We start from the raw sequence: 16,809 nt of genomic DNA on the forward strand, positions 1-16,809 counted from the left end.
CAGGTGAAGGTGATGGGGGAGCAAAAGGAGACTCCATGGAGAAAGGGTACCACTTAAGAAAAGTGTGTTATTTTATAAGCTAGTAATGTGGCTTTATTTTGCCTCTTGGATTAGCTAAGTACAGTGATACAAATTGAATTGTGGTGATTTGCACCAGCATTGAAAGACTTCAGTTAACATACTGAATGGTATCAGTTACGCTAACAGCTTTGCAGAATTGAAGTATGGAACCTGTTCTGGCTGTAGCTGTTGCAAACCAGTTCTTTCTAGCTCATAGCCTGACAAGGTTTTTTGGGTTTTGGAGGGAGCTTCCAGTTTGTTTTGGTGGTGGTGTTTGTTGGTTTGGTTTTTTGTGGGATTTTTTGTCCTTTTAGGAAATGTTATTTATAACTTCTCTTTCCTTATTAAGTTAAGGGTTCATGTCCAATACATGGAACTAAAATGGCTTCCTCACATCCCCTTCAGATGCTCAAAGACCAATACCTTGGCTACAGGAAAAGCTTTCTGGGAGATGCCATGGATGTGTTTGAGGCAAGACGAACAGAAGCTAAGAAGTGGCAAAGCGCGCCACGTGTTACCACTGGACCGACCCCTTTCAGCAACATACCAAATGCAGCAGCCGTTGCAATGGCTGCAACACTTACTCAGCAGCAACAGCCTGCTACAGGTCTGAGTGCATTCAAGTTATAGATTATTAGTGTTACAACAATAGTAAATTCGTGTAATATTTTCTATCAAGTCTTCCTTTGTGTTAGACTAAAAATCTGAACGTTGTGATGAGCAAAGTTACTGATACATAGCCAATAGAAAAATGCAGGGTAGACTTAGCAATAATTATACAACAGATACTTAATCTTGTGAATTTACTTGTATTAGTGATATTTACTGTATTGTTCTGACTTACCCCTTGGAATGTGAGTCTTCACTCTTAAGTAACATCTCTGAATACATGTAGTATAGCCTCTTTCCAGAAATTGTATCATTGCAGTAAATTATTTTAAATTGGAGAGGAGAGAATACCTAAATGCATAGTATCTTTTCCTTATGTAAAATTAATAATTCATTTTTATATAGCACTTTGGAACTGTAAAATGAAAAATGCTGTAGAACAGGAAGGATAGTGAAGCAAACCTCTGTAGAATAGGAAGTCAGATGCCTCGCTTATTTTGTAGCCAACTCCTTTGTCAGTATGATGTTGGAGCAGTTTTTGCTGGCCATTCTGCTATTGTGCATAATTAATAGAGAAAGTAGAGTGGGTCAGTGGTTCTGCCTAGGTGTGTGAGTAAGAGGAAGGCCAAAATAGAGGAAATGCATGACCCACTCCTAATAAAGAATGGATACATACGGCAAAGGAAATAACTTAAGGCACCTTAATTGACATTGTTATACTTAGCAATCCTCTCTGAGAGGGATTTCAGAATACGGACAACTGAATTTATATGTCATCATTTAACAGAAATAAGGTCAATTCCATTTAATTTTACTTGAACCCCTGTTCATGGATATGTATCTATGTCAGCAAATTATGAAAAGTATAGGTAGCTTCATTCTACCTTTAATTTTCCAAAATGTTATTTATGTAGGTGTACTGAAAATCATAGTGCTTTCTCTGGTGTTGTAACAGCAGTGATACTTTGAATGATGTAATTAGAGACATATGCAGCAACCACCTTAAGTTTGACACATTATTAGACTGTCGTTGCCTTTTCATAACAGAAATACAATGTGCTTCCAGCCCTTGCCCTTCTAAACAGCAGGGAGATGGGTTTAAATTACAAGTATGCCAAACTACTTTGAACAGAACTAAACCCAAAATTTTTATGAAATACTTCTTTTTGGAATTTCAGTCATAGACCACAGTCTTTCTGTTGCTGCTATGTTAATCTATGGAAATTTTGTTGAAGTGGCATCTTGAAAAGAGTTTGGTTTTAAACAGAAAACATGAGTTAATGTAATGTCATGCTTTAGTGGTTTTAATACAGATAGTATTGTTGCACACTGCTTGTGCAGCCTAATGTTGCCAAGGTAATTTACTCTTCATCTTTTTCCTTTTCTTACATTTGTTTTTTTTAAAGACCCTCAGTGGTCATTACAGGATTAGTTGTTTATGGAAGTCATACTGTTTGGTAGTCACACTTAAAGTCATTCCTGCATTTTCATGAATCGAGGTGAGGGTTTTGAAGTTCCTGAACTTCTTAGTCCAGATTCAAGGGAACTGCTAATGACTTCAGTGAACTTATGCCACTTATGGCATGACTTTGTGAATACTCTTAGTAATAGGAATGAAGAGGGGAGGGGGGGAAAAAAAAGCCCAAAACAAATGGCAGAATTGGCCTGTACCAACACAACTGAGGTAATGTGACGCTATACTGTGAGATACTTTGTAACATTTTATAGTGAAAGGAACAAATCGGAATTTGTGAAGGTTGGTTTGGGGTTTGTCTCTTTTTTTCGTGGTTGTTTTGACAGAGTATTTTAAACCCCAAAAATGTGTCAGCTACAAGAGTGATGCAGATAGAACAAAGCCATTAACTTATATCAAACATGCCAACAGAAGTAGGCGTCAATCTTTTTACTGCTTATTCGGTTGTAATACTTTTGCCCTCTGTGCAACTCACTTGAGGAGCTGAAGAAATAGAAATAGATCGATGTTTTGAGTGGCACTTCAAGAATACTTAAAACTCTTTAGGGTTAGATGAACCAAAAAAGGTACTTTGAGTTCCCTCTAGATCAAAACTACAGTTAGTCAGGCCTAAACTATTTCAAAGATATCTTGAGGTCCTAAAGGCTTGTTAGATGGGAACATTTTGTAGCTTTCCTAAATTACTGATTTCAGTGCTTGACTTTTTCCTAGTTTCAGATTAAAGCTGCCACTTTTTGTTTTGGAAAAGGAGAAGAATCTGTTTTTTCAACTTTGCAGGAACCTTTAAGGACTGCCTCCATTTCGTTGTTTTGAGTTTTCTGATGGCCATTTGCTGTAGTAGAACTGCAAATGCTGCATGTTCTAGCTTTGTATTATGTTGTTATGAATTGGAAATACTATCTGCTAGAAGTTAAAAGCGCACATATTTCTTTGCAAGATCTAGATCCTGAAGGGTGGGCTAGCTGAGGGTTGGTAAAAGGTTCTGAGAAAAAAGGCTATGAAAAGAGGTACATGTAAAGGGAGGGGTAAGGAATGTCTGTGTACTACCTGATATGCTGTTGCTGTTTTTGAAGATGAGAATAAAACAAGAGAATCAATCTGGCCTTCAAAGTTTTTGATGAAAAATGTAATATATAATACTCTAGTATTGGATCAGGATGCTGAGTCTCTTTTTAAAAGTGTTCAATGTTTACAGGGTTAAGTATTTAATAAGATTAACTTAGAGTTAGTTACTGTTCTTTCTCTGAAAAATATAATAATTTATTTTACATTTATTTTTAGAAGCCAAAAGTTTAGTAGCTACATCTAAGATGTGGGATCAGGGAATGTTTCCCCAGTTCCTGGGTGTAGATATGCACCCTGTGTTCTCTCTGTGTGCCAAGACATTTCTGGCTTCTATTGAAATAAAGCCAGTGAGTCGTGGCCGTATGGAGGAAAGGGAGCAAAAATGCGCTCCACTGCTCGCCTGGGATGGATAATCAGGACTGTGGTGTGCACGTTAAAGCACAATTTTTGTGCGGTTTTTTGAAGCTAGAATTATTGAAATTATGCTTAAGTTTTGTCTGTACACAACCTTTCTCCCTAGTTTGGCACTTTGAGCACAGCTTTATGGTAGCAGCGAGGCTGGTCATGCCTTCCTGTAGTAGCAGCTAGAGTTTTAAACACTGCCTCATCTGCACCCTCCCTGAGCAATCTTGAGCAGCATGGAAGTTAAAGTGGTGGTGACTAATCTATTATGATTAATGGGATTACAGTAAAATATTTCAAAGGAAGTGAAAGTCTAGTGCAGTGAGACCTGTAAATGCATGAGGCTGCAACTGATCTTTTTCGGGTAAGACTAAATTCCTAAAAAAATGCTTTTCTTTGAGCTCACCTTTTCTCCTCTATAAAGAACCCCCCAACAACTCACTCTCTCCTTAACTGGTGAAGTACAAAGTTAGTCAAAGCATTATGACTTGACTCAGTGTGAGATTGAAGTTGTAATGGGAAAGGATACTGAAATCTTTATAGCACTTAAAATTTTTATTGTGTGGTTTGATATTGACCTTGGTTAAAATTAACCGGTGTATTACTTTGTCAGAATCAGATCGAAAATTGTGACGCTAAATTTGCTCACTCTTGGAGCAGCTGTGATTTAAAAAATTGTAGAACATCAACAGGAAATCTGTCTGACCTGTCTGGGCTCTCTGTAATGGGTCCTGTTCATTAAACTGAAGAGCTCTACAGGGCAAATACATCAAGTTTTAAAATGTTAAAGTACTTGTTACAAAGAATTTGTCTCATACCTGTAATAGCCAGAAGTGCCATTTTTTTCTTGCTAATACTCTAGGCATCAAAGAGTCTTACTAGTTTTTTGCTATTGAAGATGATGTTTACTTACAAGAACTAAAAGCAGTGATGATACCTTCAGAACATTATGGTACAAAATCAACAAATACCATACGCTGTTGCTCAATAAAAAGTTTGTTAGTCTAAGGCATAAGATCCTGTTTTATATTATCTGAGGTGTTTTAGTATCATGTTTTATACTGGCGCTAAAAAAAGCATATTGCATTTGGTAAAAAGCTTGGCCTGGAGGACTGTAGTGTTTTGTTTATAAGGTCTTCCACTAACAGTGCCTCCTACTGAGATAGAAACCTGTGTACTTGAGAAGGAACTGGATATGTGGGTTTGGGTTCTTTTAGTTTATTAGCTTACTGACTTGTAGGGGGTTTTGGTTTTTTTATTGTCAATCTTTTTTCTTATTTTTTAAGAGCTGCTAGGTAGATGTATCAGTATTTAAACTGGATGTAAACAACTTTAGTTTGAAATCTGTTGAAATTTGTAATTGTGACATCTGATATACTTTTTTTTAAGTGGAAGAAATAGCTTGGGTTTCCCAACTATTCCCTGCTAAGCAGAGACTGAAGGCTAACAACTTTAGTTGCCCTTAAAATTTAGTTTTAACACTACTTGGAGTATACAGATGTCATTCAGCTCGGATCACAAGAATTTTGTGTTCCTAGTGAAAGATGTTAATTTTCAATATACAGTGCCTTCCACTTGATTCAAAATGATTTTCCATTTAAATCTTCAAATACTGAAATGATTTTAAGAGCTTCAAATACATTTTAAAACTCTATATAAATATTAATAATGGGAAATTTTGAATGAAAATAGCCCAGATGTGATAATGGTTTAGGAAAAAAGCCAAAATCATCTGAGCTTTATCGTAATATTTGAATAAATCATCACTTTCACAGATATTAGGATGTCAAGTATGTTCAAAGATGGAGAAGGCCATCTTGAGCAGAGGTGCATATGTCTGTGGATTAAGAGTTTGGCACTGTATTTTATCTTTAATGGTTACACTTCTATAATAGTGCACTGAAAACTGTTGGAAAAAGACAGGAATAGAGTATGGTACTGTGAAAACTGTCAAAATATATTAATTATCAGAATTATTTTAAAATGTGTTAGTAATGGGCTAGCAAGTTGATTCTTTATTCCCCATGGTTAAGGTAAAAAAAAAGGAACTGAGACTGTAAATTTCATCTTGCAGACTGAAATTGTTTTTTGGCAGTCCTGCATCTTAATGTGAATATGCAGGGAGAGTACTGTCAGCTTTTTTAAATTATGGAACAAACTCTGACTCTGAAAATTTGAATGTATCTAATTCATTAAGGTACACAGAACTGTGCCTTCTGTAAATGATTATTTAAACAGGTGGTTTGACTAGTTTACCTTATTGAATGGTGTTATGTAGCAGAGCTTAACAGAACTCAGTTATCACTTGTGTGGAAAAAAATGAATTGTCATGTTACTGTGTAATTGACTTGCTTAAAAATGAACAATAAATTTAATAAAATAAAGTCATTGTCTTGTTTTTTATCTTAATGTTCTGTTTAAATTTGGATGGAATACTTGAGTAGTTTTGAAGAAACATATTTATTAAATTAACTTTAGGTAATACAGTTGTAGGTACATTAGTGTCAGTCAGTTCTTATGTTTTTAATTTGAAAGTGTTCCCTTACTCTGATTCCATTAATATACAGGTGGCAAAATGTTGTTATCTATGAGTTCTCTCAAGGTTTTGATTGACGTTTTAAAGTTTAAGGTGAGACTGGTTAGCTTTTAAAAATACTAAATTATGGTTTTATGTTATTAGTTTTGGTTAGTTTCACCTTATTACAATCAGTATTTTCTTAGATTTTTGCCAATGTAGAGGCAGACAGTTAAGTGAGAAATTTTGAGGTAAAATCTGGGGTGTTAATGGGATTTGTTGAAAGCAATGATGTTCACATTATCAGATACTTGAATAAGTAAATAAAGGACCTCTTTACTATGAAAAGAGTAAGGCAAGTTTGTTCTCATTTTTTTTGTACCAGGGCCACAGCCATCTCTGGGAGTTAGTTTTGGAACGCCATTCGGTTCAGGTATTGGCACTGGCTTGCAATCAAGTGGCTTAGGTTCTTCAAGCCTTGGAGGTACACTTTAACTTTTCTAATCTTTCATTGAATTATTATACCGCACAGCTGAATCTCTTGCAAACCTTTAACTCCCCTAAGAGGATGATCTGTTTCAGGGAAAACCTTACAATTTGGCAGGTCTGTGCTTTCCAGGCTTCTTCCTGCCTTGCAGAAGGAATTGCTAGGACTAAGCCATTGTAGTGAAACCCCAAGATGAACAAGATGAGGTAATCACATAGAAGTTGTGCTCTAAAAGCTAGGGAAAGACATCAAGTACTTCCATTTGGAACTAAACTTGACTGAATTTTATGTATATGAAAGTTGGGCACCTGAGACATTAGATCACGCTCTAGGTAATCCACAGAAGTTTTTCACCTTTTAACTGTAGGGATCCGTTTCTGCTTTTATTAAGAATAAATGTTAAAAAGTTACTGCAGTTCTGGAATCCTGTTTGCTGAAATTTGTTTGCTTTAGCAGTCACTCTGTGCGTCAGTGGTGAGATGGAAAAAAAAATCTCTCCCCAGGCTGAAAAAGCAACATGTGAAAGTGAGGGAAAAATACTTACAAAAAATGTTAATAGTGCTGGTGTGGAATATGTTCCAGGAGGACACATGACTGTGAAAGAGTAGACCTTTTCTTTTAAGTGTAGTGTGTTCTCAGTACTAGAACTACAGATAGCATTTAAGTGGTTAGTAGAATCTAATCGACATATAAATTTCCTGTCTATATAGGTTGGCGTTCCTGCAGACACTAATGTCTTCTGAAGCTTTTAGAAGATCTGCAAAGAAAATTGTTACCTCTGCTGACCACAAACATAATGTGGTTTTTCTTGTTACATCCTCCCTTCTCTGCAGCCTCAGTCCATATTCCTACATTTTACCTATGAGCTGAACATACGAGTCAGTGTTGTAATGCATTTAAAATAATTAAATGTCCCTCAGTATTGGGAAGGTGATGTAACTTGAACATTACATGAGTTTTACCTTAAATAATCATCTTGAAATTATCTTTAAATCTACCAATGTCCCTTCTCATCAGATTTTTAAGCTTTTTGAGGTGAAAGAAAATCTGTATATCTAAACAAGAAAAAAAGTGAAAATAATGGGCTAAAAGGAAATTACTTTGGAATTACCACTTTTTCCTCACCATGTTTAAAATGCCTTAAAAAAACCCCCATAAAATTCTTCCATTTCTGCTGAAAAGGTTGTAGACTAAAGATTGTTCACCAGTCCTACCAAGTAAATAAATGCTAAGTAAACTGCCTCTAGTTTTGGCTGAAAAACCTGACTTCTCTTACCTGTATTCTCTTTTTTTTCCTAGCTGTCTACTTAGGAAGGTATTTGCTTGCATTATTAATTTGCAAAATGTCTTTTAAAAAAATCCATAAGAGTATCAGATGGAAGCAAGTGTAGAAGAATAAATACCTGCAAAATAGCCTGTAGGTGTGTTCTTGGAAACAAATTAGCAGATTGATTACTTAAGTTTGTTTGGGTTTTTTTAATCTTAGGGATTTAGGTTTTTGAACAGGACAAGTTCTAGTGTATGCTCTGGAAGTGCCATTTTAATTGGGGAAATTTGCTCTTTCCTTGATTAATGGTCTGCATACTTTCAGTGATAAACAGAGGCTTTTGCATTTAAGTGCATATATTATTAGCATAGATCCTATGCTTTGTTAAATATTTACAGAAGCCTTGCCTGATCATTGGTTATGAATTTCAGCCTGGATAGGGCAAAAGATTGTATCATTTAAACAAACTGTCCTACACTGAAATGATACTTGCCATTATCTACCCTTAATACCCCTTTGATTTAAAATTTTCAGGAAACTGGAGAACACTGCTTCAGATAGTGTGTTCAGTCCTTACTGGTTTTAAAATCTCAAAAATATTTCTGTAAAGGAATGCTAACGGCTCAGTTTGCAGTAAATAAAAGGATTTTTCCTGATACTTGAAACGTAAGATGGGAGCATGATTTCCTCAAATACAAATACTGTTCTCTTTGAAAACCTAAGATAGCCAATATCAGAATATACAGTTTTCTTACAGTTCCTATTGTCTGGCCTCTATTTCAAGCTGCAAATATCAACTTACTTTTCCTTCTAAGTGACCTCCTATTAATAACACAATTTGAAACCTTAACAAATTTATATTACGAAATTATGAATGTCAATTACAAAATCAACAGCATTAAATTTTATCACAGCTGTATGTCTGTGGCTGCCCTTTTATGATGATTTTTCACATTAAATATTGTGAAATTTGTGTCTATTCTCTATTTAACCTATTCTGTAGTTTCCTAGATAAAGCTGATCACGAATAAACTGGAACGGGAATGGCTCTAAAATGAGCTAAGTGTAAACTGAAGAAAATGCTTACTCTGTTTTAAGCATATTTTCTTTTTCTAGAGTTATAGATGAAGACTGTGTCTTTCTGTAATAAAAATCATGTAACTTGTATCTGAAATTTCTTAGTTTTAGCTCATTTTGTTACCATTTCCTGCCAATTTAACAGCAATTCAATTGAAGTTTCTTAAACTCTGATAGTTTACAATGCCTGTTTTTATAACTTTTCCTTTAGTCAGTTTTGGATTTTGAAGGTAGTATTTTTCTCAATGCTTTCCAGTTTGCACAGTTTTCTTAACACTATGCTGTGTCGAGAATAAAATACTCTCCAGGCAATAATCTTAGGAATATTTGTTTACCAAATAATGCTTAGAATTATGTTTGGGTTTAGAATACTCAGCTAAAACCTATGTGTCTTTAATTGCTGTGTCTGTAATTTTTTTTGTTGTATGTCTTTACTATTATTCTACTAGGATTTGGAAGTAGCTCTGCCTTTGGAAGTAGTGCCACAGGAGCATCGTCATTTGGGTTTGGAACTACAAGTAAACCATCAGGAAGTCTAAGTGCAGGTTGGTTTGTTTCTTTTGAATTCATGGCATCTCTATTTACCTTTTAAATAGGAATAATAGTTTGCTAAGCTATTACCAATCAAATAGCTTCTATAGTCTGTTTTACAATCTTTTTTCAGTGGCACATTGAAGGAGGATCATGTCTCAAGAAAAATATTTGTTCAACTGCTATTAAAAGAAAACAGAATTTTGCTGGTATTTACTAGGAAGCACTGATTTTTGTTCTGGATTCTCCTTAGTGATGAGTTGTTAGGCCTGTGAAGTACTTTAAGCTTTGTATTATAAGGTAGAAATCGCTCACTAAGCTGGCTGTGTAACATTCACGAATGTTAACAGCCTAGTAAGTTCGTGATGGAACTCTCTTTTCAGTATCTGGTGTCCAAGCATCAACCTTCTTTTACTTAGCTCTTAATATGAGAAACAACTGGAAGACTTACACTGCTTAAGGTTTTCCCCTGCAGCTTATTGTTCCTAAGCCTATATTAAATTAGCCATTGTATATAAATAACATTGCAGCATTTCAAGCTGCTGAATTACAAAGTTAAAAATTTAGTTTTAATATATTAAATAGAATTAGAAAACTACTTGTATGGCTCAGTTGTCCGTCACTACGGGAGTATCAAGCCAAAGTAAATAGCAAGTCTGTCTTAGCTGTGGTGGTGGTGGTGTGCAGAGGCAATTTAAACACCATTTCCCTCAAACCAGGCTTTGTCATGGAGCCAGTGCTGTCAGTGTCTCTTTTGCAAGTGAGAAGGTTGCATCAAATAAAATAAAGATTTTCAATTATCTCAAGTCTCAGCTACAGAAAGTGGTAACCAGGAATAAAAACAGTTGAAATGTAATTTCTGTCATTTTGTGCTTAGAAAATCAAGTGGTCATGAAATCCTTATCTAGACTGGGATTATGGAATAGAAACCACTATTAAAAATTTGGTAGCCCAGAAGCACACTAACTTTTACGTTTTATATCCAAAACATTGTCACATAGCATCTGGATTGCATAGGATTTTTAATTTTATTGAGAGTGTATAAATGGGTTTGAATGATATCTGAGGCTAGCCAGGTTATATATACTTTTTTTTTAATGTTTGTGTTCTCTTTCTTAGATATCATTTACAGGATTCTGAAAGCATATACTGGTTTATATTACTGTGTAATAGTTGCATCTTATTTCTGAATCTGGGTTCTGGAATTCACTGTTGCTGCTTGGGTTTAGATATGAGCACTCAAGTATTTTCCCAGACTAATGCGTATGGGAATACTAGTTAAGTGTGTGTTCCAACACACACTGTTCCAGGCTGCTTAGGCTGCCCCAGGTCTCCTCCACAGGTTTTCCATTGGTTTGATCTTATCTTACAATTAAAATTAAAGATCCCCAAATTGGTTCTGTCAGATATTTAATTTTTTTGAGTTAGATTTAATTGCTTTAAAAGATGTGAAAATGTTTCTAGTGGTATTACTGCTCTTCTCAGTTTCAAGTTGTGCGTTTGAGGAGAAAATTGAGTCCTCTGATAGACCTTGAGTTCCTTTAGTGCACACAGATGTGAGATGGAAGTGTGTCCGGCTTCCCTCTGAAACACAGAGACATTGTGGAAAGCTGACTCCAAAAGAAGTCCCATTTAATTCCTACTCTTATTCATTTAATGGCAACCAGAAAGGCTAATGTGAGTGGGCTGTTGTAAAGGGCATTAAGACTCTTAAAGTAACAGGAAAAGGGAAAAATCACCATTGAATTTCCCTAACAATTTCATAAAATGTTAAGGGGAGGGGGAGTGTATAAATGCAATTTTTGTGAAAACATGCTGAATATACTTTGAAGATCTGAGTTGAAAATTCTTGTTGGAGACTTATTTTTATTGAAGAATTGCAGCCTCAGTAAATGACATAAGAGATAATCAAGTGGGATCATGACTGGATGCACTCATACTGCTAAAAAACAGACCTTAATATAATCCATGAGCAACTTTTAGATAGAGAGGCTAATAAATCAGTCAAAGCTGTTCTTGAAATACTTTTTGACCTAGAGCACCCATTGTGGTATGTAAGATGAAAGCAGGAATAGGTTGCCATGTGATCAACTGCTGTTTTTCCCTGTAGTATTAAGACTACCAAAAATATACTGTTATGGGGAGTTGTGTACTCATCTTTGGCTTACTGACAGAAGCAGAGATGCACAAGCCCAGTGAATAAAGTGTGATCATAACACCCTTCAGGGAGATGTGAAGGCTGTGTCCTCGAAGGGCAGGTTGTCGTTTACTTCCTGAAAATCACTGTTTGCACATTAAATAATTCTAATTTCAGCAAGGACATTGTTGATCACATTGTACCTATGGTTTGAGACTTTGTGAGTCTTCCCTCTAAACTGAGCTATTCTTTGACTGATTATCTTTTCTTGCAACAGGAATAAGACTCAATATATACCTTGTTCAAGTTTTTTATCTTGAAAATTTTTCATTTGAATGTTCAGCTTTAGGGTTTGGTTTACTTCTAACAAAACTTGGTACCTTGGCCTTGTTATGCTGCCATGACAGGAGAAAATCATTTAGATGAATTTCACATCTGCCTTTCTGTACTTTTATGGCTGCCCTTAATGTCACTTCTGACAGCTATTACTTCCCAAGCTGTATCTAAATTAACAGTTCTCAGTCTTCTATCACATGGTTTATGTATCTCTTACTGTAATATTACTCAAATAAAGCATAGACTGCCTTCTCTGCATGCTTGAAAATAATCCCTGCATCTGGAAGCAGCAAGGTGGAGGTAATTTATGAGCACTGTGCTCTTGCCTGCTGTGGCCCTGACATGATACGTCACATGCACCTTTATTATGAATGGCATTCATGATGTTTTCTATGGGAAGCAATGCTTGCCTGTTACTTCACATACCTGAAGTAAAAAGATAACTTTTTGTCATTCATGAGACTCCCTGATACATCTTGGCTGGGATTCAGAGTTATCAGGGAAATGGAAGAACACCTGCATGTGTTTTGCCCCTTACATCCTAGGATGAGAGACAAATTAACCCACAAAATTTAGACAAGACCCAAATGAACACTATCAGTCGCTATCATCAGTCGCACTCTAGATGTGCACAGCCATTACACTGACAATGAGTTCCATGCAGACCACTGCATGCCAGAGGACTGAGAGTTACTGGAATGTTAATGATGGATTTTTTTGACAATATGATGTGTGTAACCCAAGTCCAGACATTGCAGGAAGAAGAGTTTCGTGTTATGTTTTGAGGTAGTTCTTAATGCAGAGTGTCAGTAGCAAATGAGAGAATAGAAAACATCAGGCTTGTGAGGGCTACTTTAGGATTCTGATGAGACAGCCACTTGGGCTTTTATTTCTGTCCGCCAAAAATATTTTAAGCATTGAGTTGAAGATACTGATGTGACCAAAGAATTGCTTTAACTGTCTCCTAGAGACAGTTAATGAAGCAATATAAAGTAATGCATATTGAGAATATACTCTTTCTTGATTGTGAACCAGTCCTATTTTTCTTGTTATCTTAATTGTTTGCAGGTTTTCAGGTACAACTTGTATGAAGCTCTTTATTAAAATCTGAACTTGGCTCATGTCTTACTTATTAGTTTGTGGTCTCTTGAGACAACAAAAAGTGAAGTTACGAAGTTCTGCTTCTTTTTAAGTAATCTTTGAGAAATTTCTAGCGTTCTCTAACACTATCCAATTATTATCCAAGTTGGTTGTGCATAACTGATACAAATTTATAAAAGAAAGTCAAATAAGTTAGTGTTGCTGGAAACTGTAGGAAGACTTTCTTAAACAGATGTTGTTTCATAGCTGAACCACATGTTCAGTTTGTTTACCTTGATAGAAGGGGGTGGAGGAGTTAAAACAGCACAATTTGCTCAGCTAGTTGCTCAGTTTTTCCAAAGCTTTGTTTCTAGTGCTGTTTTTTGGTCTGTCATAAAAGGGTGTTTTTAAATATAAGCAATTTGGCAAGGATTTTGAACCTTTTCTGCCTCACATTTAAGGTGTGGTCTGTGCCACGTATGTTACAAAGGCTGGCAGAGGTAGCCAAGTCAGTAGGAAGAAGGCTGAGCACTCCAACTCCAGCTTTGCCATTTGTCTGCCGTGAGTGGTCCATGGTCCACCTGTATCTTCTGCCTTCCCTCCCACCTTAGGGAGTGCATTGCATGTTTATGCTGAGAACCTGAGGAATTATGGTTCTTCTGTTGTACAGTTTCAGTGAGACTTCCGTGTGCTACTCTTGTATGGATAATGGTATAACAGACTTGTGATTTAGGATGTAATTGCACTCACTGAGGTAGTCTGTGTTCGTGCTGCAATATCCAAGTAGTCATGGCAAGTCCAAGTACTCTAGCAGAGTGATTTACCATTGTTGATCCATGTTGGTAGAAGGTGTTTCAACTGCTGGTAATAAAGTGGCTGGTGTTCAAAACTTCAAGGAGAAAAAATTTACAATCCTGATATAACTTATATTTTTAAAATATTTTTCCCTCCCCCATAAGGCTTTGGGAGCTCGACTACATCTGGGTTTAACTTCAGCAATCCTGGCATCACAGCATCAGCTGGCCTGACATTCGGGGTGTCTAATCCTGCATCTGCAGGCTTTGGGACAGGAGGGCAACTTCTTCAGCTGAAGAAACCTCCAGCTGGAAACAAGCGAGGGAAAAGATAGGCCCCCCTTTTAGGGAGGGGGAAGTGCATCAACTTTGTTCATCTGAAAAGTCTATTTTTCTAGATTGATATGTTAATTAAATTGCATCCCAGGAGATTTATAAAAATTTTGCTACTTTTCCCTAGTGAAATCATAATGAACAGCTATTTTCTTGTGAATAGAAACTCGTTTATGTATTCTTATTTTGGGCCCTAGTTTTAGAAATGTTCTATACTGCATTATTATTAAAGATTCTTGTAAAATCATCTATTTAACCTAATGTTAGTAGCAGAATTATTTTTTGTTAATAAGCTTTATACCATATGAATATATGCATATTTGTTTTTTTTGTACAGATAAAATATATTCTAGTACAAATACTAGAGTTCATATCTTCTGTTCCTGGATATGGCCTTTAAATCTACTTCAGGGTGTTTTTGTGTATATGGATGTAAATATATACAGTACAGTGCACACGTCTGTGTGTATGTATGTGTATATATATATATGTATAAAACACAGATGTGCATACCTTACCCCATAGACAGATCTCCTTTTCTTTGTGTGTTCTGTTTCTTCATGTTGCCCTGTGGTCCCATATCTTGATGTTCCTAGGAATTTCAAATGGTGGGTCCCAGGCTATGTCATCACTGCTTCTGTGTTTTGTTGTTTAAAACCAGCTGAAATACAATGTTTACTGTTTCATAGAGTTTGGTAGATAGTGGTTAGCAGCTGTTTTGTTTTTGGTTTGGTTTTTTTAACCTTTTTCTTGACCCATTTAGCAGCCAACTCTGAAGAAGAATCTGAGATTTCAACACAGACATTTCATAGATGATGTTCCCAAACTGTTTGATTTTGGTTTTTTTTCTCCTGAGCTGAAGAGTAGGGCTCTGCAGGATTTCAGCTGAAAGCTCAGGATGCCACAAGGTCTGCGTTGCAAGCAGGAGTTGTCAGGCTGGATAAGCTTTCCCCTGCAGTTGAGGGAGATAGGATGTGCTGTCCTAGTGAAAACCCGAATTAGGTGTTACAAACCCAAGTTGATTCATGAGCTTCTTGTCAGCACTGCCTTAAAAGCAGTTGGGCATCTGCTTTCAAACAAGGTGTAGTACAGTAGCTTGCTGCTCAAGAACAGAGGAGGAAAATGATGTAATTTGAAGGTTAAAGCTATTGCAGCAGTAGTTTATGAATCTTACATACCGCAACATCATAGCTTGTTGTTCTGCATCTCCAATTGGGTGTGCACAAAAAATATCTGGGAAAATATCTTAAGAAGGAAATAATAGATCGATTCTTTGCAAATAATGATACCAGTTGATGTGTGAGCATGAAACTTTGGAGCCAAGTTGACTTTATGTATAGGTTTTGTCTTTTGCTTTCTATTGTTAAAGTGTTACTACCATTTTGTATGTTTTGGAAGTGTCTGCCTACAGCAGTGATTGCTCTTTGACAAATGTTTGGTATGTCACTTAATCTGATAAAATTAAGGGAAACTGAGCACAGAATTCTTCACTTTTGTACTTGTATGTTATTGCATCTTTGTGAGCAGTCTCTGAGGAAGGGATATGTGTTTTTTTAATGTCACAGAAAAATAAAGCTTACGGTTTATTTTGATTTCAATCTGTTTTTAAACTTTTATTGGGCTGCAGTCAAAACTGTAATGTTTGTATTCCTTTGTTACTGCTTTTTTTAATAGTTAATATGTTAAACCACTGGACTCTTACAATGTATTAATTTGTGAAACTAATTCTAAATGTGTACTGTTTGTCCATATGTGCAACTTACCATTGTGCAAACAATAAAACAATAATGCTGTGATCCTTGTAATACATATTTGCGTGAGAGATCATTTTCTGATGTTCTCCTACTTTATAGGAGAAACAAAAACCTCATTGGCTAATATGTAGAACTGTTTTTCCTAGAATTCATATAGTACAGAATTGTTCTTGCTGAAATTAGGGCCTTGATCCTGGATTGAAAGTGCAGAGGGAGGGGGGTAAAGGGAGGTATTGTATTGTGGGGTTGTCTAGAATTTCTTCACAGTGCATGATACAAACCTGGATCATGGTGTAATATAACACAGCACTAGGAATGGCTTTGTAAACTGGGAAACAGTCTGAGCCTCCTGGCTACCTGTGCTCTGTTTCTTTTCACATTAAAAAACAGTTATGTCCTTAATTTAGCCCAAGTGAAAAAGTGATTATATAATAGAATAATCACATATTGTAGTACAAACTAAAGTCAAAATGGGATTTTAAATTATTATATTCCCAGAATGTTACTATGGGTGGTTGAATTTAGCCATGGTTTTCAGGGATCAGCACTGTAGACACTGTTTCAAATTATTCCCCCTCCCCCAATTTAAGGACATTTTAATATGATTAGAGTGTAAAATACAAATGCATTCAAGGTGTGGCTTGGTTTTCTACAAAGCCGGTTAAGAAGCTGACCTATATTTAAACACCATGAAATTAAATCAAGTCTGGATTACTTGTTCTGTGAAGAAAGACAAGTCTGTACTGGAAGAAGGTTCAAGGTACATGTAAGACAAGGTTTTCTATTAGTTTGTACCTTGTTGTACAGCTGTGGGATAAACTTAGATATGTGACCTCTTTCTTTTAGTAGAATTAACTTGTTTTTCCTTCAGCGTTTTCACTACGATGA

General features: G+C 36.0%; 1 protein-coding gene across 2 annotated transcripts in view; it reads left to right on the top strand.

Annotated features, from left to right (window-relative positions):
* NUP58 (nucleoporin 58) overlaps positions 1 to 15,854 on the top strand; it is a 35,535-nt gene extending 19,681 nt beyond the window's left edge. For both annotated transcript variants that reach the window (XM_082277398.1, XM_082277399.1), the window contains exons 13-16: positions 466 to 667; positions 6,511 to 6,609; positions 9,406 to 9,501; positions 14,000 to 15,854. In XM_082277398.1, the coding sequence (XP_082133524.1) occupies positions 466 to 667; positions 6,511 to 6,609; positions 9,406 to 9,501; positions 14,000 to 14,169 (567 nt within the window). In that variant the 3' untranslated portion in view covers positions 14,170 to 15,854. The remainder of the gene's footprint in view (positions 1 to 465; positions 668 to 6,510; positions 6,610 to 9,405; positions 9,502 to 13,999) is intronic.
* Positions 15,855 to 16,809: the final 955 nt, after the last annotated feature.

The sequence above is a fragment of the Coloeus monedula genome, assembly GCF_965178545.1.
Source record: "Coloeus monedula genome assembly, chromosome: 3".
Classification (NCBI taxonomy): domain Eukaryota; kingdom Metazoa; phylum Chordata; class Aves; order Passeriformes; family Corvidae; genus Coloeus; species Coloeus monedula.